Source organism: Ursus maritimus, unplaced genomic scaffold (genome assembly GCF_017311325.1).
Source record: "Ursus maritimus isolate PB19 unplaced genomic scaffold, ASM1731132v1 scaffold_14, whole genome shotgun sequence".
Classification (NCBI taxonomy): domain Eukaryota; kingdom Metazoa; phylum Chordata; class Mammalia; order Carnivora; family Ursidae; genus Ursus; species Ursus maritimus.
This window is the reverse complement of record NW_024423786.1, coordinates 38,714,761-38,740,823: the sequence shown is the minus strand read 5'-3', so window position 1 is coordinate 38,740,823 and position 26,063 is coordinate 38,714,761. Positions and strand designations below refer to the sequence as shown.

Below are 26,063 nucleotides of genomic sequence, written 5' to 3'. Positions count from 1 at the left end.
GACACTCTTGCCTCCTCTGTAGGTCCCCTGCTACCGAAATGGCCATATGGCTTTCATGTGAGGCCTCCGGTGACGGGCGCCCAAGCAGACATGAGCCAGTCAGGGGCACAGAGACAGAGGAGCAGCGTGGGTCTGGGCTGTCCAGTAAGCCCCAGAGCCATCGCTGCCGAGGCAGGGACTCCAGCAGAGCCCAAGCCCCGTCCTTCGTCTGAAGAACAGGCATAGGGCCGGGCTGCCTCTGCAGCTGGGGCAAGCCTGACTGAGCTCGGGGGAGCCCCGACGGTGGGGCCAGCTGTGGGGGGCTCAGCACACGGAAGCTGCTGCTCGCCTCACCCCAGGGAAGGTAACTGTACCACCTGAAACACACCACAGCCACATCCCGGCCCTGCCTGCCCACCTCCAGGAAGCCCTCCCGACTGCTCCCTCTCTTCCCTGCTCCCATAGTGCTCAGCCTCCTCCATGCCGGCGCCTGGACTGACCCACGGGAGGAGATCCAAGTGCCTCCCTACTTGCCTGGGGTCAGGCGTGGGGCCTGTGCCACCGCTACCTTGCAGGGTGACCTCAGAATGTGGGAGAGCGCTGAGACCTCACACTCATTTCACAGCTGAGGCTACTAGCCCAGGGAGGGCATGGGGCTCTGGCTGCTCTCCCCCGCCCCCAACAGAGGTAGGGCACTCACCAGTTCAGCGTCGGCCTTGGCATCATAGTACAGGATATCTTCTTCCTGGTGGGAGACAGAGGCCTTGACCCTCACGGCTCCTCACGAGGTTGCCTGAAGTGCAGCCAGGTCCCCCTCCCCGATCCAGAGCGGCCTTCGGGAGGCCAGGCATGCCCGCCCCCGCCCCAGACGGACCCCCCCCCCCAGGGGCCCTCACAGGCTCCAGGGGGATGTGGTGCCCCAGGTTGGGTCGGGGCTCCCCGGGGCTCCCTGACTCCAGGACCAGGGTCTCAGCACAGCAGCCCGGCTGAGAGGTGGGGTCAGAGCCAGCCTACCAGGGGAGTGAGGAAGATGGGAAAATAGAGAGTCTGGGCCAGAGTGAAATAACGACTCGACACCGCATCTTCCAATTTCTTCTATTAAAAAGCCTGCTCATTACGGGCATGTACTTATTAATTATCTGTGATTTGTTGTGAAATGCAAGGGGGTTTACACAACAGGAGCGGGAGACAACAAAGCCCAGCCCTGCGCCTGCCTCCCCGGGCCTGCCTCGCCTGCCGGTGTGAGCCCCGCCCGGCTCGGCCGCGCCCGCCTGCCCGAAGCCTGGGTTCTTGGCCATCTGCGCGTCATAATCACCGGCCACCCCAGGGACCCGTAACACAAATGGGCTAATTTCATGTTTAATGATCTTTAATCAGAACTGAGGCTGGCTGACAGAGGCTGCCAGAAGGTGAATCTGGTGCCGTCAAGGGCCACGGGCTCAGGAGGGGCCACCCCACTCACGCCCCTGTGGGCTCTAGGGTCAGGACACAGGAGAAGGCCACTGTCCGAGTCACCCGCCTCTAGTGCTCCTCAGCGCTGTTCCGTACCGCCAACATCTGGTTCGTGGCCCTGGCAGCCTGTTCCTCTGTGGTCTGGAAATGGGGGTACTGACTACGTGTGCTCCCAATGGCCTGACTATAAAACAGCAAAGCACAGAGCCAGCACTTACTCTCCGGGGGGCAGAAGCCACCCTGGCCACCCCTCTGCTGTGTGACCTCAGGGCTGCACTGCCCCCTCTCAGCTCCGGCTCCTCAGGCTTCAGGGAGGGGCTGGGCCTCGGGGACCGCACAGGTGCTGGGCCTGAGGCCATAGTCTGAGGCGGTCAGGATGGGGGCTTGTTGTGGGGACAGTTGTGAGTTGTCTCCCACCAGAGGTCTGGGGGGTAGAGGCCACAGGCTGGACCTGTGAACACAGTCCAAGCATTCTGCAACACTGAGTCCGCGCCGGGCACCGTGCTTGGGCGAGACCACGGCAGCTGGATGGATGGAAGACCGGAGGCGACCTGATCGCTGCAGTGACCAGGGGCATGTGCGGCGTCCAGCGCTTCGCACATCTGTGTTACAGGGCTCCCCCAGGAGCCCTACGACACCCCTCATAGAGGATGCGGTAGGGGTAAGAAAGGCTTCGCACCCAGGCTTCAGCCCGCCTTCCCAGTGCATCTCTGACCTTTGCCGCACCACCCACCCAGAAGTCCAGGAAGACTGGAGCCGGTGGGCCCAGGGTGGGGGCTGGGGGCCGGGGCCCAGGCTCCAGGGTGCTCGGCCTTCCCTTGCGCCTGGCTCCGACCGAAGCACATAATGAAAGCTGACATTACATCAAACACAATAAGGAGTTTCGGTTGATGAAGATCATTCCTGAACACACAAACCCATTAAACCGAGGGGAAAAAATATCAATTCAACACACTCGCTGGCAAAAAGAAAATGTGATTTGTTATCTAAAAGGGGGTTATAAACACGGGCGCGGTGGGAGGACTGCAGATTAGAACACGGGGCTTCACTCACCAACTTTTTAGGCAAACCTCCCGCAAGGACAGGAAAGGGCATGGGTGGGGGTTGGTAACTCCGGGGCCCCCAGGAGACTCGTGCTCCTCTCACGGGCCGGGCTGGGTCCCGCCTGCACTCGGGCCACCCCTGGGGAGCACCCCTCCAGCTGCCCCAGTGGCTCCCTTTGTCTTTTTGTCCTGCTGTTTCATGGTCTTAGCGGAGAATCAGATGCTGGTGGCCTCGGGGACACAGGGGACATGTGTCCTACAGGAGGATTCCAGTCCCCTGTAGACAATGGGTGAGGCTCAGGAATCTGTATGCGGTCCCTGTGCCCCAGGAGGCAGGACTCCTCCCTACCTCTCTACCTTGAGAGGACCAGGCCATGCCCCTTCCTTGGTGGAGGGAGGATTAGTATGGGATGGTGGCGGGCAAGGTCACATGTGTGAAAATACATTGTAAACACAGCTGTGGTCTCTATGCTCGATGCGGTGTGGAGCTGGGGGTGGGGCAGGATGGGGCCATCAGGGTTGGGGTGGGAGGGTCCCTGGAAAGGCCTCTGCACTGCTTCGGCGTGTGCAATGCCCGGTGGCCACCATTACTGTCCTGCCGTGGTTAGACCACAAAGATGTGGTACCTGGCGATTACACGCAGGGGCCCAGGACTACTCCTGGGGGTCACCTCCATCTCATCAAGGAGGCAAGGGTGCCTGTTAAGTCCTGTAGCCTCAGTGAGGCTTTCCTTTGGGGCCTTGATTTTCCACTTACAAAGTTGGGATGACGATGCTTCCGCTGAGGCCGCTATGAAGGCAGGGAGCTGGGCCTTTCCAGGTGTGCAGGCCAGCCCTGCCCACGGGGGCCCTTATGTTTGCAGCTCCACAGCCCTGGGAGGGGCCGGAAGGTGGAGGAGACCCTCTGGTTGGGGAGAAATGGGCATCCTTAATGTCTGGGGTCCACACCCAATACCCCCTTCTGTTACCTGGTATTGTAGGGGCCATTTTGCTCAAACTTGGCGGGGGTGGGGGGAATCACCCCTTCTGAACTCACATTTCTCCCTCTTATGGATTTCTGTACACAGATGACACATGAAGGGTGGGGCTGGGCGGCCCACACGCCCTTTGCAGAGACGACACATATACTCTCCTTAGCCAGAGCTGAGCCCTAGAGAGAACACGAGGGGTGCTGGCAGGTGGGAAACAGGGTGAGGGGGTGAGCATGGGGTGAGCATGGGGAATAGCATTTGGTGTCTAGGTCTGGTACTGTGGGGTACAGTGAGGATGCTTGGCCTTCCTGCCCTGGCTCACGGCCAGCTCGGCTCAGCCAAAAGGACTGTTTTCTGAGAGAGCCGTCTGTCGCGGCTTGGCAGAGACGCAGGCAGCAGGCCTGATGGCTGGGGCAGACCTCAGGCCGGGGAGGCCACCTGTCCTGTCCAGCCGGCTCCTCTGGTCTGGTCCAGCCTTCACAGTCTCCCTTTCAGGTTCCCAGACAGAGCTACCTCTCCCATCAGACGCCCCCCAGGGTAGGGCTATGTCTCCCCCTTCAGACTCCCCAGGGTAGGACTGCTTCCTCCATTAGACTCCCAGGGCAGGACTTTGTCCTCTGCAGGCCCTGGTGTTGTCACTGAGGCCCTGGGGCCAATGGCCTCTCCTGCCTCCTCCACCCATGCCCTGGCCCAGCTCCTCCTGGTGGTGGTTTAGATGGCAGACAATGCTGGCACAGTGTGGTGCTGGGGCCGGGCACCGTGGCCAGCAGGCGGGCCACCTTCATCTACCCTAAGTGTTATGGGCACCAGAGCACCTGGTGCCTGTCTGCAGGGTCCCGGGAGGTGCTGCCTCGAGCAAGGGCCACGGTTTCCCTGGTGTCCAAGGGCTGCGGCCAGGCCTGTGGCTAGAGGTTCCCTGCCTCTGCCACAGCCAGTGTGTGGGGTCATGGCCTGAGACTAAGAGTGGAACAGGGGGCCTTCACGCCCAGACCTCTCTTTCTCTCTTGTGCCAGCTCTGACCCTGTAGACCCCAGGATCTCCTAAGTTCCTGGGCTCTGTCGACGGTCGATGGTGTGTGTGTGTGTGTGTGTGTGTGTGTGTGTGTGTGTGTAGCTATACCACTGTCCACTTCTCAGAGGTCTGCAAGTAGACCTACAGTGTGCTGTTGACATAGGGAGGGCCATACCCTACAGTGGATTCCATGTGCCAAGCATCTTCTCTGTGCCCAGATCTGCTGGGAGCCATTCTCCCCATCTCAGAGGTAAGAAGACTGAGGCCCAGCTGCTCTTGGCCAAATCTGTCCACGGGCACTCGGCTGGGCACATGGACAGGTGGTGGGCAACACTGAGTCAGGTCCAACTGCTTCTGGCCTAGAGGAGCCTTGAGCGGGGCAGACAGATGAGTCCACTGGGATACTGGCCTGGGGCAGCCTGCGCTGGGAACTGTCAGTGCTGGGGGCTCCAAAGATGGACACTGGGGACTGCGGGGGCCAATCCCAGGCTTGGGACCAGGAAGAGGAGCCCTAGGGATTTAACCAGAGAAGGAGAGGCATTGCCATTCTGAAGGAGGAGGGAAGGGCATTCCTGGGAGAAGGCCGGGCTCGCGTGAAGGGCCTGAGGTGGACACCGGCGCTGCGGCTCTCCTGAGCGCCACAGGGAGGAACACTCCTTATCTGTACCTCCTGAAGGTCATTGGGAAGGACACGGTCTCAAGGGTGGTGGTGTGCCTGCAAGGGACCAAGACGCCATCCCTTTCCCAGCCGCAAGTCCGCGGATCCCCCTGGCACGGACAGTCCCCACCTGCAGCTGCCACCAGCTCCCCCGGGCAGCCCAGGCAGGGCTGGCCGGCGTGCCAGCTAATGGGCCCACCGTTAGCACTAATGCCGTTCAGCCTGGCAGCGGGATGACTGCAGGGCTTCTGGTGAAGAGCGGGGTCCTGACCCTGCCGCTGGGAAGGAGGGGGTGATTCTAGCTTCACCCTGCCTGAGATAGAGACAGACACGCAGCCGGATGGACTGAGGGGGAGGCGGGGGTCGACACCCGCTGGCCGGGTGATCAGTTCCTCAGCTGGGGGCATCCCAGGTCGAGCCGAGGGGAGGGGGCCAGCCAGAGTCCACTCCTGCCTCATCTTCGGACAGGAGCACCCAGGGCCGGACATGTACCTACACTGTCGCCAACTAGGCATCTCTATGGCCTGACGCGTGGAGTGACGTTTCCGCACACCAGCCTGGGCCGGCAGGCAGCATCAAACACCAGAGTCCTTTGTCAGATGGGGAAACGGGAGCCCAGAGAGGGGCAAACCCTTACTGGGCCCCACGGGGACTCGGTGTGCAGGGACCACACTGTCTCAAGCAGCACCCATCTCCGCACCCCCCGGATGCCCCTGAGACCTCGGCCCCCTTTCCTGGCAGCCCCCATGGTGCCCACTCTGGCCTGGGGTAAGCTCTTCCTGCCTCAGGAAGTAGCTGAAAATCAGGGGTCGGGAGTCTGGCTGGATGATCCTTGTATATTTTGGGTTTTCTGTAGAGTCAGGAAAAGAAAATAGGTTTGAGACTAAGGCAACCTCTTTGTCTTTTTTGGGGGGCCTGGACTGGGAGGGAGAGAAAACCAGGCTGAGGGCGGGTCTGTTCATTCCCTTATCCCTGTTCCTTGGCTCACTGTCCCGTGCCTGCTCTGCACGCAGTCCTGGGTGGGGAGGGAGGACGCAGAGACATCAGAAACAAAGGCACCGCCGGAGCAGGAGCAGGAGCAGAGGGTCCTGATGGCCGGAAGGTGGAGGGGCTGACCAACTGGGACGCGGGAGCGGCCTCCCTGGGAAGGGACAGACAAGCCGGGCCACCAGGAGGAACAGAAGGCCTTCGGGCAGAGATCAGGAACGGGCCTTGAGTGAGGTGTCCAGCATGGCAGGGGCATAGGGGGAGGTGGGTGAGGAATGAGGTTGCCAAGGGGGCTCGGGGCTGCGCCTTGAAGAGGAGTTGGGCAGCGGCTGTTTACCGGTGGGAGCGTGGTCTGAGCGTGGGGGGGTGTGGTGCTGCCACCATGCATGTTTCTGATCCAGGGGCTGAGGGGGCATGGCGACCCTGTGATGGGTGGTGGCATTGGAAAGGGTGGGAGAGAGAAGGGCCAGTCCTGAGCTCCTGGGGAGGAGGGATCCATCCAAGGAGTCATGCAGTCATTGATGTGTTCACTGTAAACAATCATGTTACCTCGAATCCCACCTAAGCTCCCAAAGGGTAGCACCCAGCACCCACCAGGCAACAAAGGAAGGATGCCATGGGGTGGGCAAGGCAGGGCAGGACTCAGGGTGGCCTGGGGGGATGGAGGCCAGGGAGGAGGAACAGACAGGTTCGGGGGCCCTGGATCATGGGCATGAATCCCCTGGGGCCCGACAGCCCGGCTGTGAATCTCTGCCGCCAACAGGCACCTCGGTATGTCTAACCACCCTGTGCCTCAGTGTTCTCGTCGGTTTAGGCAGGGGTAATAATCCACCCGCCTACCAGATGTGCAGGGCCCAGAGCTGGAGCGGCAAGGGCCTCCCCCACCTTATTAGGCCCCAGGCCCCCACCGCCAGCCCTTGGTGCCTCCCCCCATGGTCAGCAGAGACCACCAGGAGGCATGGCTCTGATGCCCGGGCAGCTGTGAAGGACACACGAGCCCCGCTAACTGGCCTGGTCCCTGAGGGTTCCATCATCTCTGGCACTGGGGGTTCTCTGAGTCTGGGAGGAACCCTGCCTCAGTCTACCTTCTGGCTTACTGTGACCCTCTGAGACGCTGGCCTGATGGAAAGGGTGCAGGTGTATCCAGTCCCAGCCCAAATCAAACACAGCTGCCTGAATTAGTGAGGGCCACATGGGTTTGAGACGGGCAGTCAGTGAGGTTCCCTTCCTTCCCCCACATTCTGGGCCCTTCTGCCCTCAAGAAGAGACTTCCTACCAGCTTCTCATGCCTCCATTGCCTTGGCACTTGGGCTCCTTCTGAGCTCTCCTGGTGGAAGGAGGGGCTTTTGTGGCTGTGACCAGCCTGGTCCCTGATCCCAGTCGGACGGCCTCCTGGAAGACAGGCTGCTCTCAGGGAAGCCCCAGGAAGGGGACAGAGCCCCCTCTTGGCAGTGACTCTTCCAGGTCAGTGTATGGCAGTCGGAAAGGTCCTGGAGTCAAGGGACTTCTTTGCTCTAGGGTCTCTCCAGAGTCTGGGCACATCCTTCACCCCCAAGGCGACACCAGCTTTGGGGAACACCACTTTAGAGCAGCCTGTCTGCCCTTGGGGGACTCCACAGCTCCTCTAGGGTGGAGTGAGCGCTTCCTATCTGCACCCTGTGTCCCAGCACCGGGGGAGCCTCAAATGTTTGCTGAATGTTGCATAAGGTTCCAGGCTCCCCCCCATAGAGCCCTCGGCTCTCCTCCAGTGAGTCTGGGCAGCACCCCCTCCCCCGAATTCACATCTACCCTTGCTGGGGGTGGCCAGGTTGTAGGAGCTGGGGAGGGCACGGCAGTTCTTACCTTGATGTTGTCCTGCCAGCGGTGGGCTTTCTGGAAGTTCTCTGCAGCATCGGCCAGTCTCTGAGGAATAGAGCACAGGGAGGTCAGGCCCATGCCCAGCCCAAGCCATCTCCATCCTTAGTACTCCCTGGGCCCAGGCTGGCTCAGGGACTCCCCTGCCCCATGCTGCCAGACTCTCAGAGATTCCTTGGCCCCAGACCTTTTCCAGCTTGCTGTGTGGGCCCTTCCCCCACCCACAGCTGGGTTCACAGAGGGCAGGTGGAGCCTGCACAAAGTGACCTGAGTGGCATCTCCATGGGGCTTCCTGTACTTTAGCTCAGCCACATCTCCCACCACAGGATGGCAGGGGGACCCCCAGGACATAAGTAGGACCCAGGCCCTGGAGTCAAGCCCCATTGCCCCTCTACTGTCGACAAACCAGTGTCGCGCCAGTGCCAAGAAGAGGCCTTCCCTAGTCAAGGGTGCACTGCCACAAGTGACAGGTGTGTCTTGCTGATACGTCTTTGCCACCAGCTCGCTCAGGGCTCGGCAGGAGGTGCCCTCAGCACATCTCTGCTCACCCAGGCCCACCACCACCTGTCCCTGTCCCAGCGTCCTGAGTGCCTTTCCAGCATGGCTCTCCAGGCCTCTGTCCACACAAGCCTGGCCATCCCTCGGGGCTGGTTCCTGCACTCTCCTCCATCACGGCCCCTCTGCGCGTGAGCAGTCCTTCTAAACCACGCCCTGTTACCCGCCATGCCTGGCGCCAGACCATGCTGATGTGCAGAGACGTGGCGGGCCAGCCCTGCCCTCTCACAGTCGAGAGGAGCAAACAGACACAAAACTGGTAGAACCATCAGAGCAGGAGGAGCTGAAGTGCTTCAAGGAAGCTTAGTGCTGTGGGAACTTGGGGCATCAGGGAAAGCTTCCTGGAGGAGGCGTTGGTACTCTGCCACCCTCACAGCCTGAACCCCGGCTGCCCAGAAATTCTTATTTTGTGCCTCCATGGATCCTGTTGCTCCAGGAACTCTTGGGACTCCTGAAGATGGGCCTCTGGGGCCTCCCGCAGAGCTGAGTGTAGTGAAGTCCTGTTAATCATACTGATGATTGCTACCATGGGCTGGTCACTTGCTGCAGGCCGAGCCTGCCACCAGGCCAGTGACACATCATGTGTTCCTGTCTCTGTTCATGCCCCACATGTCTTCCTCAGATGAGGAGACCCAGGCATGGAGGCAGTGAGCAGCCTTCCCAAGGTCACGGCGTGGGTCAGGCTGGGGCCCTGAGTCTGGCCTTCACAACCACATTTGTCTTGCCCAGCCCATGAGCAAGGTCTGAAGGCACATTCCACAGGCCCACCACGCCTGGTGAGGGACAGGGCAACTCTTGTGGGGGAGGGGCTCTGGTCTTCCACCCCTGCCCCACTCCATCCCATGCGTGGAGCAGTGGGGTCCTGCCTTCTGGCCTCCCGCCCTCACTCAGAAGGCCCTGGCCTCTTGGTATTTAGGGCACATGCTCCCATCCATAAGTCCGGGCCTGGTGTGGTATGTAGGCCCCAGAGGGGGAGATGGGGGTTGGGACTTGGGAGACCGGTCTTCTTCCCTCCCAGCATGGAACAGGGTGGTGGTGAGGGGTATGGCCTATGTTCTCTGGGGCGGGATGTCACCTCTGGCAGTTAGAGGGGCTGACCAGGGCCATCCTCCCTCCCACTGGCCTAGCTCCCCCTCTTCCTCAGGCCAAGAACAATGAACATTGAGAAGACTACGAGGCCGGGGGTCTTGGGGACAGGGTAGGAAAGTCTCTCTTGAAGTCAAACCCCCTCACTTCACGATGCTGGGCCCCTCCTGGCCTCTAATTCCCTCCTCGGCTACCCCACCTGTTCTGCTGCGTCTGCTGGGGCGGCCCACCCCACACCCCTTACCCAGCTTCAGGGACCACAGGCCTCTCCACTCCCAGACACCTCCCATACCTTGCCTCCAGTCCTGAGCCCCCTGGGGTCCTGGACACCTTCCTGGGGTGACCCTCAGGCCCCCTGTAGAATGAGCCCCCTCTTGGAATGAGCCCAGCGACGCTGGAACCGCTGGAGCCGCTGCCACCTACACCTTACCCGTGCTGTCACTCAAATCATTTACTGTTCGTCCCCTCTCACAGGGGGACTGTCCTCCCTCAGGCTCCTGTGTCCTCTCTTGCCCTTTGTCATCTATTCTCCAAATGTGGACTGACCTTGTGGCCACCCCCTGCCCCTAAGCCCTTCAGAAGTTCCCCATGGCTCTGCATACAAAAGGCACAGCTTTCTGGAGGTCCCGAGGGGTCCACTTGCACTTCCATCCTGGGGCTTCTTCTCAGCCTAAACTACAAACACCCCTACCCTGACCCCAACCCCCAGGATGGGTGACGCCCCGGGTTCGCAAGGCTGCAGAGTTCTGTGACACGCACGGCACAACACTGGTTATTACTGTTAACCGAGCAGCAGCTGTGCCAGCTTAGCACTGGGCTGGATGAGAGGGCGAGAGGCCTAGGGACAGCCCCTGGGGCCACCCTTCGAGGGGTGAGCCTTGGGCAATCTCTTCAGGCCCCCTTTCCTTCCTCAGTGGCCTACTACCTTCCCGGGGGCCACAGGCCTTTCAGAATGGGCCTGAAGCCCACGTGGGGCTCCACTGAGGCCCCGCCCTTCATGGGGGATGAGGTGAGGGCAGGGTGTGGGAACAACCAGACCAGGCCTCTTGCCTCAGAAAATCACAGGGTTGATGGGCTGCAAACCCCAAAGTGCCACAAGCTGAAGTCTCCCACTGGGCCGCAGCCTCGAGGAACTGTCCTCTCCTGCTCCCACCTCCCCGCTGGCCAGGGGCGCCAGCCCCTGCAGCCTCTCAGGGCTCAGCTCCGTCCGCGGGATGCACAGGCCCAAGGGCCAGAGCTCCCTAGCTGAGCGGCCACGGTGAGGGAGACCCAGGGAGGGGGGCCCCAGCCCCTAGCCTCCCAGAAGTCCCACGGGCTCGAAGGCCCGGGTCAGGCCGCTGACTCGTGAATAACGGAGCTGCAATAGCCAGAGCGAAAGGATTATGTTTAATCCTCAGTAACGATCAAGCCATTATTATTTGTTTGGTGTTACAGATCAATCAGCCCATCCCCGGGCGCGGGACGTGTGGAAACTGCTAAACGCACGGGCCCGGTGGTACAGGAGGAAGGGTGGAGGCAGCGGAACGGGGGTGAGGCGGGCAAGCTGTGGCTGCTGGAGGTCCCATCGGGTCCGAGGGGGGGAGGGGAGAGGAGTGGGCCTACCCACTGGCATGTCTGAGGGGCCCCGAGCAGCGACCAGAACCCGGACTCCCGGAGCCTTGGAGCCCTGGCCTGGGTTCAAAACCTGGCTTTCTGCTGGCCCTCGATGTCTTGTCTGTAAATTGGAGATAGGAACTGGACCCACTCTGAGGCTGGGTAGGCTCTTGGCAGCCCCCTTACTCCGACCCCCAAAAGCTGCCCAGAGGGGCCAGTGCCCGGGGGTGTCTCTTGCTGGCTCCAAGCACGCAAGGCTATTGCCCACCTCTGGGTCTTCCTCTGTTATCCACTCTCTGCCTGGGACGTGCTCCCTCTCACCTCGGTCAGCCCTATCAGACTGACACCTCCCCTGGATGCCTCCTTTTGCCCTTGCCCAGTCCCTAGGCTCCCCTTCCGTCAGGCACTCAGAGCCTCGGGCTCCTGTCTCCACAACCCACAGCAGTCAGCCCTGCTCAAGGCTGTGGGGAGATGGGCTCACAGCCCAGCCTCACCCTGCCCTAAGGTTCATCCTCCTAGCGCATCCCTCCTACCTCTCCTGAGTCCTCACGGCGGCCTCCAGGCAGGCAGGATGGGGAAGGAAACTGAGGACCAGAGGTGAAGACAGAACCTACGAGACTCCCAGCAGGGCAGGGGCAGAGGTGGGCCCACAGCTTGGTCCCGTGTCCAGGATACTGCCTGTCTGGGGGAAGATGTGCTCCGTTCTCACCCCTCAGCCACCGGCAGCCTCTGGTTCTCCTGCTACCAGGCCCCTGCACATTCTGCTTCCACCTTGTGTCTCATCACCCAGACTCCTCAGCGGGTTCGCTCCCTCACCCTCGAGGTGTTAGCTTAGGCCTCATCCTCGTCCTAACCACTCCCTGACCCCTGCCAAGCCCCCATCTGTCCCCATCACATCTCACTGCTGTCTTCCTTGACCTCTGAGCTTGGCAAGGGCTATATCTGGCAGCTGTGAACTTTACGATACCGGGCCCCTTGCACACAGCAGGTGCACGGTGAACACCCGCTAGCTTAAGGTCAGAGCATCTCTGAACCTGGGTGGAGACCCAGGCAGGAGTCTGGCTCGGCCAGCCGGCTGTGTGACTCCGGGTGTGCGACTTAACCTCTCTCAGCCACTTTTCCTCATCACATCGTGGAGGGTTAGGGCGGCCCATGTGGGTGACTCTGCTGCAGAGCCACTGGTGGTGGCTGGCCTGGCCTGAGATGTCCCCATTGTGGCCAAGGCGTTGGAGGGAACCACAGTGGGACTGCTGAGCAGGGCTGCTCACGGCCAAGTCCATCACAATAACAGCAGGCATTTCAGAGGCAATTATCAGAGAGTTTCACTTAACAATCAATTTCCCTCAGCTCCGGAAACTGTTCTTACAGGAAAAGGCAAGACAGAGGAGGACTGGTGGTGCGCTGGGCTGGGGACGAAGCTCCCCTGCAGAGTCGCCCCTCTGCAGCCGCCTTCAAATTTCACTAAGTGAAACGTCTTTCCATTGCTGTGGAGCCGATGACCTCAGATGAGGGGCCTGGAGCTCTGGTGGGTGCCCCTCACAGGCCAACAGCTGGAGGGTCCAGCCCCTACTGCATGCTGGGAGGGGCAGGGCTTGGGCGTGAGGGGGCTGGAGCCCTCAGGCTTCCCCCTCCTCGTTGAGGGCCCCCTCCTCCCCTAATGCTGGGTGCCCCTCTTCTCCTGAGCCTCCTCCTCTCACCCCCCAGCGCTGGCCGAGCCCGAACGGGTCTGGAGAGCGACTGTCTATCAAACAGGATTTGTTTCGTGCAGCCCGGACGGAAAGATTGTACGAGGTGTTTGGTCTTAATTAGTTATAGCTACTCCCTCTTCCAAGAGGATACGAGAGGCTTAGGAAGAAAGGCCCTGAACCCACAGGGAGCGGGATATTGAGATCTGGGCCACTGAGGGCTGAGCCCAGCAGAAGCTGTGATGGGGGTGCCCTGAGGTAGGGGCTGGGGGCTGCAAAGTCCTCGTACCAAGCAGATGCCCTGAAAGCACCGCTCGAGGGTGGCAACGAAGGTAATGGGGACAGATGACACCAGACCCCACCCCTGGCACCTCCCCTGGGCCAGCTTCACTGGCTGGTGCAGCTCATCCAATGACAGGTGGAAGACTGGGCCTTTTCTTCACCCTCCCCACGCCATCCCTAGCAAGTCACTGAAGACGTGGAGTCTTCTGTTCCCCCGCCTTCTACAGGTGAGCGGACTGAGGCTCAGAGCATTACTGCCACTACCCCAGGCCCCTGGTGGGAAAGTGGTAGAGGGGGCATCGACCCAGGTCTGTGAGCAGCATTGGACAGTGAGCGTCTCGGGGAAGGACCAGGTCTGGCCACATGGGCCTGCTGCTTGGGCTCAGATGCCCCCCACCTGCCCCAGGAGCGGTTCCTTTGTCCTTTCTGCAGGAGAGTAGATCAGTAACTCGCCTCCCAGATGCTGTGCTGAGCCTGCCCCCCCCAACCCTGGAGTCACTGGGCCCAGACCTTGGGAGGGGCTGAGGACCAGGGTGTCCCGCAGCCCCTGATCAACCCAGCACTGCCACCGCCACCACCCTGCTTCCCTCCCTGCCTGCGGGCCCCGTATTAGCTCTGTATTGTGCACTGATAGATACTAAATACAGATTTCCAATTTCCAGAGCTGTTATGGTCTAATGAGTAAATAATATACATATTTAAAACTGTCTAAAAACATATCTGCATAATTAAAATATCTGCATAATAATGAAGCAAGATGCAGCTTAGCAAGGAGGCAGCTAGAGCTCCGAGGCTGACAATAGGGCTAGGTGCACAGGTGGGGATGGGGGTCACGTCCCTGTGGGTCTCTTCCTTCCTGCTACCTTGGCCTGAGCGGGCATTTGTCTGTCTGTCCACCACTTGCTTCAAGTGGGTACGTCCACAGTCAGAAGCCAGGAGAATCCCAACTTGGCCCCGTCCCTGCACAACCTGCGGCCTGGGGGAGGCGCACATGTGGCGGGACGGTGCCCGCCACCTGAGTGCCGGCGGCCTCGAGGACTCTGCTGGCCACCATCTGCAGCACATGACGTGCTCAGGGCTTTATAGGCACAGCACCGCTCACCGCGACCTTCCAAGGGCAGGTCCCGCCCTGATCCCCCTGCCTTCTGCATTCTGAAGGGTAGAGAGAAGCAGCACACCAGCACGGGCATAGTGGGCTGCCCAGGACCCATGACTTATGCACAGTAGTTGATGGAGATGCCTGTGGCTTTGCCTTCCTGTTGAATGCACCGCGGACACCAGTGCCGCTGGGGCCGGACCGCACTTGGCCTTGCCCTCCCACCCTCTCTACGCTCTTGTGTCTGTTCGCACTGGACACGCTTGGCTCCCGTCCCATGACACCTCCGACCCACCCTTTCTGTATGAACCAGGCTTCCAGCTGAAAGATAAAACCACCACCAAAACAATGCAAAACAAACACACAAACACTCAAACCTCAGACCAAAACTCCAGCAACCAAAGCCGCAGGGAAAATCACCAACACTCCTCCAAGCGAAGCGTGCCTCGGGGGAAAGCCATCACGTGGGGCCTGCGCTGTTGTTGGCGGCAACGGGCTCCCTGACCTTTTCCCTCACCAGCTGCACACGTCCTCTATGAGCTTCTAAAAAAAATTAGTAAAACGGATTTTTTCTTTAAAAAAAAAAAAAAAGGTCAGAATACATGTACCAGGAAAAAACTCATTCGAGTTGTGGTTCCCTTCTGAGGGGCTCCTGCCTCTCCACCCCCAGGCCTGGGCTTGCTTGCTTTCTGTGGGCATCTCGGGCTATGTTATCAAGTCCTGTGCCTCCTTGGTCCTGCCTGCAAGGACAGCCTGTGTTTTAATTTCCCAGGAAAGATAGGAAGAAGTGAGGGGTGGCTTGGGCTAAAGATGGAGATGGGGCTGGGGAACCTACTGTCCCAGAGGCTTGAATTTCGGACCAGATGGGATTTCCCGGAACATCCTGGGCACCCAGGGAAGGTTGCTGTGTTGTATTTTGTCTGGGAGGACTTTTAAAAAACCCACTCTCTCCTATTACGGGTATGTTACCCTCAACTGGACAGTTTAACATCAGGACTGTAGGAAGAGCAGGAAGGAAAGGAGGTGAAGAGGCACTTGGGGGATGACATCAATTCCACTAGCTTCACTGCTTTAGCTTTCAACAGGAACCTCAGTCAGGATAGAAAGAGCTGGGTGCAATGTATCATGGGGCAGGATCCAAATGTGTTCACTGTGAACGGGGCAAGGGGCAAGGAAAGGGGCCTCTGTGAGTGGGCAGAACATGTGCATGGGCCAGCCTGAATTTGCAGAGCAGTTGTCAGGAACTGTGGATGAAGCCCACCCTCGGGAAATTTCCACTCTGGTGCTGGGCTGCTTCAGGAGGGAATGAGTGTGGACAGCTTTGTGCTGAGGGCAGCAGCGTAAGCCCGGCTCTTGGGGTCCTGCCCTGCCCAGTCACTGCTGCTGCTCTTGGGTCCCCTGCCAAGCACCTGTGAGAGTTTCCCTAATGAGAAATAAGCCAATAAATCCAACACACGGGTCAGAGTTTGGGCTGCAGCCCCAGAGCCCGGCCACAGGCAAGCACCTTATCCCTGAGGAGCATGACCTGAGGGCTGGGCCATGTGGATTCCAAGGGTGAAGGGGCTCCTTCCAAGGTACGGCCCCACTCAGCACAATCCCCCAGGGGCTAACAGGGGTGAGAACCCACCAACCTAGCTGGCACCCCTTAGCCTCCAGCATGAAACCTACATATCTATACAGGTGAATCAGGTCCTGGTGAGCCAGGTGGAATTTCTCATAACATTTCCAGTTTTGTCAGGTTTCCTCCCTCTGAATGATGACCCAGTGTAATTCACCAATGTTTCTTTCATTCCTTTAAAAAACATGCAGATAGCATCAGGTGAGGGTATCAGGCCCAGGGCTGGTGGCCACTCTCCAGTTAGAGGAGATGGGCGACACACTATTTATCAAAGTGTGCCATGGAAATGTCGCTGACTCCTTTCCCTCATCAGACCACGTTCTGGACACAAGCATGTGTATGCGTGCCTGTGTATGACAATGGCCCTGCCACAGAGGCCAGGAGGCCTGAGCTCCTAACGTCTGGTGGCTGGCCCAGTGCATAATTTGGGAAGCGTTGCCTTCATCTCTCTGCACCTGTTTCTCTCCTGTATAATGGGGACCAGAATCCCGCCTGGGCTCTCCTAGGGCCATGGGAATGCAGATGCAGAACAAGGACAGGACAGAGAGCAGGACTCCAGCAGGAGGCAGACTCACTCTGGGTATTGGAGATACAGCCCCAGGTCCTAGGTCGCCCCTTCCCTCAGCTCTGCCCAGGGACCTACTGACTGCTCCAAAACAATCTTGGATTTCCTCTTGGGCCTTCTGACCTTGGCTTGACCTGGCTTCATCTGAAGCTCATGACAATGGACTGTCCCTCTCCTCAGGACCGCCTTTGTCCACTGGCCCCCAGCGTCCTGCCTGGCCTCCAGCCCAACCCTGCCTCAGGCAAGAGTCAAGGGCTCATTTGCATGTCCTACTCAACCAACTCTACCCAAGCTGGGCCATCACTTCCCCAAGGCTGTCCCTTGGAAGCTGCTCCCCTCCAAAGCCCCCTTCTCTCCCTTCTGACCAGACCTCTTCAGAACCACCCTCAACCCAACTTCAGACTCCTACCCAAGCTGCCTAGCATAACCTCATCCTCCCCAGGCCCCCATACCTTTAGGCCTCCCACACAGGCCCATGTCCCCCTCCCCCAGACCCCACTTTCCTATTGTCACCCTGTATGGGGACATGTGTGGCCTGGCCTTGCCAACCTTGTCACTCTCCCCCATGATGATCTGGAGCTCTGCCCTCCTACCATGCTTAGGTTCCCTACCCTTGTTTGGGATGCACCCTACGCGTGGACTGCCCCCTCACCCCTTTCACCAGCTCATCTGCCTCCTCCAGGAAGCCTGGTGCTCCTCCCAGCCTGGTTTCCAGAATTCCCTGTGGCACTTCCATCACTACTTTGTTTGACTCCCCCCATATGTGGTCTTTTGAGGGCAGGGACTTGATTCATGGATGTGTGTGCCCTGGTGCTGGGTGCAGGCTTCCACCTTGGTCAGTAGGGTGGGAGGGGGGTAGATCAGGAGGTGCCCTAAGACACCTGTTGGCTTGGAGGCCATGGGTTTCCCTGGGGGTGGAGATGGCAGAGACGAGGCCAGAAGCAGCACTGATGACAGAACACAGGGATCCCAGAGGGTGCAGAGGTAAACACACGGGCAGAGTGAGACTGAGTATAGGCTCCACAGGGCACCCCATGTAGAGGAGGAAAGGGTTTGTCTCTGGGGTCTGAACTGAAGATGTCAGCCTTCTGGGACCCCAGCCTCACTCTGGAACTCATGAAAATGTTGTCCACCAGTCCCACCTAGCTGTTACCAAGTCAATGGTGAAATGGTTTAGAAACAAAAGTCACCGAGGCCTTGACAGAGTGAAAGGCTGGGGGGTGGTGGACATGGGCCCCTCATCTAGCCAGGTCAGCCAGGAGTTGGGTCCTCCTGCTCTGGCCCCACACCAGTGCATTCTCCAGGCATGCTCCAACACCCTCCTCCAAGGAGCCTTCTCAGGTGTCCTTACAACCCACCATGGCTCAGGGACAGGACATGGGAGGGTGGTGGTTCCAGTGGGAAGAAGTTGATATGACCCTCCCTCTATCCTGTCAACAAATGTTCATTAATCACCTACCATGTGGGGCACCTGGGTGGTTCAGTCATTAAGTGTCTGCCCTCTGCTCAAATCATGATCCCAGGGTCCTGGGATCGAGCCCTGTGTCGAGCTCCCTGCTCAGCAGGAAGCCTGCTTCTCCCTCTACCACCCCCCCTGCTCATGTTCCCTCTCTCGCTGTCTCTCTCTCTGTCAAATAAATAAATAAAATCTTTTTAAAAAAGCACCTACTGTGTGCCTGACCTATGCTAGGCTAGGATAGATGTGGCCCTGCTCTCATGCAGTGTACCACCTGTAAGTTCTTCTCTATGTCCCACCCATCATACCACTACAATTTAGCCCTACTGTCCTGAGTACAGAACTTGGCAGAGGCCTCTACAGTAACAGCTGCCTGGGGTAGCAGCTTCACTGGGAGAATTTGGGGGTGCTAGGAGGCCTGTTATGTAATGTATTTCCACATGAAAGCTGAGCCTGAGCACCCCCCACCAACTAGAACAGAGGAGCCTGAGCCCCTGCCTATGAGGACAGCAGAGCCCAAGCCCCCACAGCCGCCATGCTCCCTTCCCATGATGTTATTTTTATACTTTTTCCTAAAACACAGCCTGAGCGGGCCCTTCTCGACTCTATTAACATTAGGAATCTAATCAGTAATCAGGCAGCTCATAATTTTCTGATTAGCTCTGATTAGACCCAACCTCAGGGGGAGAGGGAGTGGGACAGTGAGAGGGGAGGTGGGGCCGGTGGGGCACCAGGATATGCCTGAGGGGGCAGTGGCTGGGCTGGGGTGGAGGGCAGAGGGAAAGAGCCTCTTGCCCCACTGTCCTCTGTCCCGGCAGAGGGTATAGGGTGGAGTCTTGGGTTGCACTGGGTCAGAAGGGTTGCAGGGTTAGAGAGCAGGGCAGTAGGAAAGGGGCCCCTGGTCCTCTCACAACGGGACCCCAGGGCCAGTTGGGCCTGGACTTTCAGAACCATGGACAGAGACAGGGGGGATTGGCAGGGTGCCCCAAGGGGCCGGGTCTGGCCATTTATCTGGGTCCTACCCTGCTTAGGTCCCCTGGGTCACATACCAGGAATGATCCCAGGAGTTGCCTTGAGTGATGGGACAGTGACAGGATGGGCCTGCTCAGAGGGCTGCAATGTGTGACCTTCACATGGAGAGCGGGCCCTGGCCACTGTTGCTGAGCACACCATAGGCACAGCCTGATGATCACTACCTTCAATGTAAAGACAATGAGGCCAAGGGCCTCACTGCACCGTGGGGGAACCAAGGCCTGGAGGGACCACCCAGGTGATGGTGCCAGTTAGGGGCATCCCAGGCCAGCTGAACCCTTCTGCCTGAGGCCTGTTTGTCACCTTTACACCACATGCAATGGATGCAACCATGGTGCTGGTCAAACTGGATCTCCTGGACCTGCCACACATGGAACTGGACTTTTGGCCTGTCCTTAGTCCCGGCTGACCATGAAGCCCAACCTCCCTCCTGCCCCCCACCACCCCCATCCAGTGGCCTTCCCCATAGGCCCAGACTCTTCTGAGTCACATCCTGGAGCCCCAGTCAAGTCAGGGTCAGAGTGGCCCTGCCCTTGCCCCTGGTCTGGATTACTTCTTGTTGGACGCAACCATCCAGGTGACCTCTGATGAAGTGCATGAGCCCCGTTGGAGGAGACGTGCACAGCTAATGCCATGCAAATTGGCACGGAGGCAATCAGCCTGACTCTACAAGCTGCCCCACCGGCCGCAGGCTGGCTCATTGTCTTTTCTGTCAATTTGCATCTCATTACCCAGAAGGCTGTGCTCGCTAGAGGTTAAAAGAAAAAGAGAATCAAGCCCCACTGCATCCTGCCTCCAGCTAGGGCACAACCCACATGTGGGACAGGGCTGCCTGGTGGACTTCCCCATAAGGCACACTCCACAGGGAGCCCACCAGCCTGATCACCCCCATCGCCACCACCGTTACCCCTGCCACCACCAGTGTCACTCCCATTACCACCATCACTGCTACCTCCATCATCACTGCTGATCCCCACTTAACCACTGCCAGCATTGCTCATCATGCCTGCCGCCATTACCCCATCACTGGTCCTCCTATCACCATCACCACCACCATCGCTACCTTCACCTCCATCATCATGGACACCAACACCATCACTGTCACTGCCCCCATCACCTCCACCTTCACCACCTTCACCACTGTAACCATCACCCCACTGGGGCACCTCTGCTAGCATCTCACATTGCTTCGTGGTCCCACCTGCTCCATCCCCTCTGCACCCCCCAGGGAAGTCCGGTGAACGGGCAGAGACCGCTGACCCTTTACCTTTCTCTGTCACCCTCCAGCATTATGGGAAGGTTAGAGAAGTTGTAAACAAATGATCCGGTGATCAGAGACTTCATAAATCAACCACTGGACACAGGTGCTTGTAACTGGGTGTCTCAGGAAGGAAACCCGCGAGGCCGGGCTGAGGATGCTTGCCACTCTGACAGAGCCCCTGAAAGACTGGGGCTTTATTTAGTCCCCTGATTAGTGGCCACTGCATCCTGAGGACCAGAGCCAGGAGCTGCATATGGGACACGGTGACTGCCACCCTGTCTGAACCTTGGTTGCCTCATCTCTAAAATGGGGCTTCTAATAGACTTGACCTCATAAGGAAGGCTGTGTGAGGATGAGGGTAAATAATGAGAGGAGAATATTGAGCACCCAGGACCCACTGGATGTCCACATAAAACTGGTGGGCAAGGAGGGTGGTTAGATCAGGTGGGGAGGCCTTCTGGGAAGAGGAAACAGCAGACCAAACTTGAAACAAGGCCAGATGGACGGGAGAAGGGAGGGGACTCCAGGTGGGAGCCTGAGCAGGGCCAAGCTGTGGAGGTGGGAATGAGTGGGCTTCTCTGTGGGGACAGGACAGTCAAGGCTGGGGCAGCTGATATGGGCCTTCGCTCCTGAGGCTCCCTCCATCCACGGGTGTCTGCATTCACAGTGTGGCTGAGCCTCTTCCACAGGACACCACGACCGGCATCTTGCTTCACACATGTTCCCTCTAAGCCCCACGGAGCCCAATCATTATTCCCAGTCCGCTGACAAGGGTGCCAAGGCGGAGAGAGGAGCCTAAACCAAGGCAAAGGAGGGGCCTCCCTGCAGAGGTCACCCAGAAGAGTGGGACTCGGGGCCAGATCTTTCCACTCAGGCCATTGCTGTGCTGGGTGTGGATGCCTGAGATCCGACCTCATCACTGCCCACCAGCTTCGGTGGCGGCAGCATGAACACCACCTGGGATAAAAAGCTGGGCACGGCCGGCCTGGAGGCCATGCTGAGGGCCTGGGAAGAGCCGACAGGCAGACAAAGGCCTGGAGGTGGAGGGTGGGGTGGGCACAGCCCGGTTGCCAGGTGGAAACGCCCAGGGTAAAAGCTGCTCTGAATACTGGCTGCATCCCGCTGCTGCAATCAGCTTCGACACTTGGTTATTACGAGGAGTAAAGGCGGCCGGCGGGACAGCTGGAGCCTTGGCGACAACATTTAAGGCGTTTGTCAGAGCCATGGGACACGGGCTGCCAGGCGCTAATGGCTTCTGCTTGCTGCTGCCAAGTGAGAGGAGGGCGGGCAAGGCAGCCTTGCTCCTGCCCGGGCCCCATGCCCACCTCATGCTATGCGGCTGCTCCACGACAGGTAGGGCCCACCTGGGCCTTACAGATGCCTAGCAACGGCCGCAGAGCCGCAGCACCAGCTGGGGCGGGTGGGGCAGGCGGCCGTGCAGCACGTGCCTGCCTATCTGGGACGTGATATTTCTTACCTCCATTCAGGCTGCAGCCCCCGCTCTGCTGGGATGAGGGTCTGGGAGTCTGTTCTCTACCATGCCATCTCCCAGGAAAGGGACCCTGCATCCCAGCTGGCTAAGGCCACTCAGCCCTCTCGGCTGGACTTTGTGTGGCAGGGACCCCTCTAGTGATGGACCTACGGTGGACTCAGATCCATCCCGATGGGGTGATTTCAGCTCTCCTGGCCCCAGTTTTCCTCTTTGTGAAATGGGAAAATGGCACCATCTACCCAGGGAGCCTGCCTCGGTGAGAAAACAGGGGAATGCTAAAGGGCTGGTTATATGGAACCCAACGGCACTTGGGCTTCTTAGGAAGGGCTAATCTCCCAGTCACATGTCGCCTGGGAGTGGGGAGTGTGGCCCTGCCTGAAGAAGAGGGCAGCCCCTGAAGGCAGGGCCGGAGCAAGCTGCAGAGAACAGCTGGGGGTTTTCCAGGAGGAGAAACCCATGGCCAGGTGATCAGGTGGGGCCTTGAGTAAAAAATGTTCTTGAAATATACATGGCCGTCAAGGACTTCCTGCATCTGGAAGTGCACTTGTAGGACCTGTGCTTCCCACTGACTGAGCACTCCTTGTGCCCCAGCACCGTCCATGAATCCCCAGAGCAGCCCCTACAAATCCGGTCCCATTCCTACCCCATTCTGCAGATGAGGAAACTGAGGCTCAGACGTGGTTGCTCAGTTTGTTGCAGTCATAGCTCTCTGAGAGCAGGGTGGGGGCTGTTCCCCCTCCTTCACTCACTGACTCATCCATGAGACACCCTGAGCCCCCTCTGAGATGCTGAGCCCCTGCTGAGGAGGAAGTGGGTGGCTTTGGCTGCCTATGGACCAGAGAGCATGGGGTGCAGGAACACCGTGGGGCAGGGAGAGGGATCCAGGGTGCAGGAGACCTGGATGGGCCTGAGCTCAGCTTCAGCTTTCCTGGATGACCTTGCACTTGTCATCCTGGGTGGCCTCAGAATTCTTGCCCACCCCTCCCACCCTGGCTGAGGCCAGAGGAGGCAAGAGGGGTTCCTTAAAAAGGTGGGGAGTTGTATGTCCTTTCCAAGGTCACCCAGCAAGCTCTCTGCCACCTGGGGTCAGCCTCCAGCACTGCTGCCGTACTCAGCCTGGGACCCTCACAGCCTCAGGGCTGGGCTGGGTGCTGCTGTGGATTTGGGTTCATGAGCATCGAGCCTTGCTGTCCCCCTCTGTGGGCAGCTGTGCTTGGCTCTGCCTAGATTGAAGACTACTGCCTGAGATAAGGGGCAGAAGGTCAGGGCCAGGTCCATTCCCTAGAGGAGCAGACTTCAAGTCCTAGGCTGGCTGGCTAGACCCCAGGGTCATTCTTTCACACTCATCAAGGCAGAATTCCACGAGCTATCCTCACCCCATTTCACAGGTGGAAAAACCAAAGCTCTGCAAGAGGTGGGTCTCCCCTGGGGCTGGGGCGGGGGGGGGGCGGTGAGCAGTGAGGATAAGCATAGAAGTTGCTCACTGCCCTTGGATCTGCTTCCTTTACCTGAACCCACAGAGGTGGGTGCTCTTTGGGGAAGGAGAATCTTTATGCCCTAGTGTCAGTCTAGCTCCAGCCCACCAAGGTATTCAAGGCCTCTGTCTGCCTGATTCCCAGCTCACTGCTCAACCGAAGGGTTGCGCCCAGGCCATGGGGGCTTTCCCTCCCTAGCACTCTGGAGCCCTATGTTGCTCCTCGGCCTCCAGAGCCCCCCTCCACCATGAAACTCCCCCATAGGAAAGGGGGGTAAGTGGGGTTCTTGTGCCAGGGGCTTCTTGAGCTTTCACTGAAGGAAGTGTGCCAAGGAGGAGCACGGTAGGGAGTCTCTGTCTTCAGTAGGGGGTGGCCAATGAGGCTTCTTCCAGCTGATTTTGTGGTCCGCAGCTTTGCAAATGGGGCTGGAAGGTTTGGAGTTGGAGAAGGAGGATGTGTGTGCATGTGCATTCAAATGTATGCATGTGTACATGCATGTGAGCATGGGAACACAAGCGCAGACGTAAGAAATCATATGTGAACGCAGGTGCATGTGGGAGTACGGGAACAGGTGTAGAGATGCACACAGGCCAACACGTGCTCCGGCACATTCACAGGAGGCAGGTGAGTCCACACCTTCATGTCCTGGACTCCCTTTCCAAGGCGGGGCAGGGCAGGTCTGCTTCCTGGGGTGGCTGGGTGTGGGGTGGGTCACTGGGCCCGTGGCTTCTGCCCACTCTGCCTGTCCAAACAGACCCTTCTGGCTACCACCTGCCTTGTTCCTGCCGAGTGGGCTCTCGTCAAGCGTACCCTCAGTTTATTCATTGGCCTACCTTCCTCCCTGCCCTCACTCCTGCCTATGGTCACTTTACTTTGTGTTACCCCAATGAACACCATAGTATGGAATAAATTAAAAGGTGACCCCCAGGACCCCTCTTCTTTCAACAAGCATGTTTGTGGCCTGTGCCTGGTGCTGGAGACACAGGATGAATCAGACCCAGTCCCACCCTCCCAGACTGCCCAGTGGAGGAAGGGGGCTCCCACTTGTCTCCATGCTCACCCCCCCAACCCCGCAATCACAGTATGGCTAGACGCACATGCAGGTGCCTTTCCGATTACAGTTATCACTCATGGGGGCCCACAGTCATCATGTGACTAACATGACCATGTGGGGCAAGGCTGGTGCTACTGGTCTGGTTTTCAGAAGAAAAGCGGGCAGGGGGAGGATCCGGGACCCAAACTTAAGTCTGTTTAGCTGCCGAGCTCCGGCCTGTGGTGCTGTAGGCTGCGCTGGCCATACCTGTGTGACCAGCAATCCCAGCCCTGCCAGCAGCCCCTGCCCATAACCTCCGGCAACCTGAGGCTGGGGAGGCAGGACGTCCCCAGGGTCACACTACAGCCCAGGTGCCAGGTCCCAAACCCTGAGTCTGGTAAAGGAGGGAGGGGCTGAGGGGCACCATCGTGAAATTTCCCCCAGACACCTCTCCATGGGAACGGGACTTGGCCTCTGTGGGGATTTGATGTAAATGTCTCATCTTCTATGGTCTGAACACAAAGCAGTGGGTCTCCCTTTTTCCTTTGGCTACCAAGAGGCTCAGAGTCAACTAGACCAGATGCCTAATCTACCAGGGGCTGCTTACCATGGCTCTTTTGTCTCATCCTTATTATTGATATTCTGTTTTACTACATATGGTTTTGTGAAGAGATGCTCAATACTTTGCTGAATGAACTAGTGAATAGGCCAAATTAAACTGTGCTCCCCAACCTGCCCGTGTTCTCCTTTTTTTTTTTTTTAAGATTTTATTTATTTATTTTAGAGAGAGAGAGACAGCATGAGCGGGAGAGGCAGAGAGAGAGAATCTCAAGCAGACTCCATGCTGAGCATGGAGCCAGACATGGGGCTTGAACCCAGGACCCTGAAATCATGACTTGAGCCGAAACAAGAGTCGATGTTTAACCGACTGTGTCCCCCAGGCGCCCCCTATGCTCTGCTTTTCTAAGAGGCAGCTAGCCCCATGGGAGGGAACACGGGACAGGAGTCTAGTGTTCTGCGGAGTGTCGGCCAGTTTCTCTCCCCCTATAGTTTCCCCCTTCCTGTACCCGTCTCCACATCCCCTCCCCAAGTCCGGCAGGGTGGGTGGCTCTGTGAGGCTAGACTGACTGGGGGTGGGCAGTGGGGCCCTGCTTGGAGCCACCACCCCACCAACGTGGCAGGCCGGCATCTGGCAGGCACAGCCGTCTCCCTGGAAAACGAGATGCTTCTTATTGAGATAACGAATCGCTCCATTTAGATCCAAATTAACCTCCCCCAATTACCCCATTTTCTACCACATTTCACCAGATCGAAATCCCCTTCTGCCTGCAAAGTCATGTGCCTTGCCTCTCCTCATTCCCAAAGCCACATTCAAAGGCCCTAGAGGGGCCAGGGCCAGCAATGGCACCTCCCCCTCACCGTGACCATGATTTTCTTTTCTTTCTTTCTTTTCTTTCTTCCCAGGGGGTGGGGGTGGGAGCAGGGGGAATGGGAAGCTTGATGCAGCTGTCGCTCTGAGGAGTGAGAATTTTTATTTTATTTTTTTAGCTCATTCTTTGAAATAAGGATGCAATATGGGATCAATTTTTGATGACAGTGAAGTAAAAGGGGAAAATAGTAGCAATTTTCTCTTCTGAACATGCCCTATTTAATGGAAGGATGTCACGGTGGTTTTATCCAGAGGAGAGAGAGGGCCTGGTTCCTAGGGACACATGGTCAGAGATGTCTGGCAGGACTCAGCCTGGGGATGGCGGGACACCCCCTCCCCAGCCTCCCAGTGCCCCCCATTAGGATGTTGCCAGGGCCCAGGACTTGGGGAGAGGAGAGACGGAGACTGCAGGGCTCCATGTCACCTTCTGGCGCCTAGCTACTGCGGACTG

At 58.5% G+C, this 26,063-nt stretch overlaps 1 protein-coding gene across 1 annotated transcript in view; it reads right to left on the bottom strand.

The window, feature by feature from the left end:
* CACNA2D2 (calcium voltage-gated channel auxiliary subunit alpha2delta 2) overlaps positions 1 to 26,063 on the bottom strand; it is a 113,993-nt gene that overhangs the window by 23,730 nt on the left and 64,200 nt on the right. Inside the window, exons 3-4 of the mRNA XM_040628757.1 lie at positions 7,943 to 8,002; positions 680 to 724 (exon numbers count right to left, since the gene is read on the bottom strand). Coding sequence (XP_040484691.1) covers positions 680 to 724; positions 7,943 to 8,002 — 105 coding nt within the window. The remainder of the gene's footprint in view (positions 1 to 679; positions 725 to 7,942; positions 8,003 to 26,063) is intronic.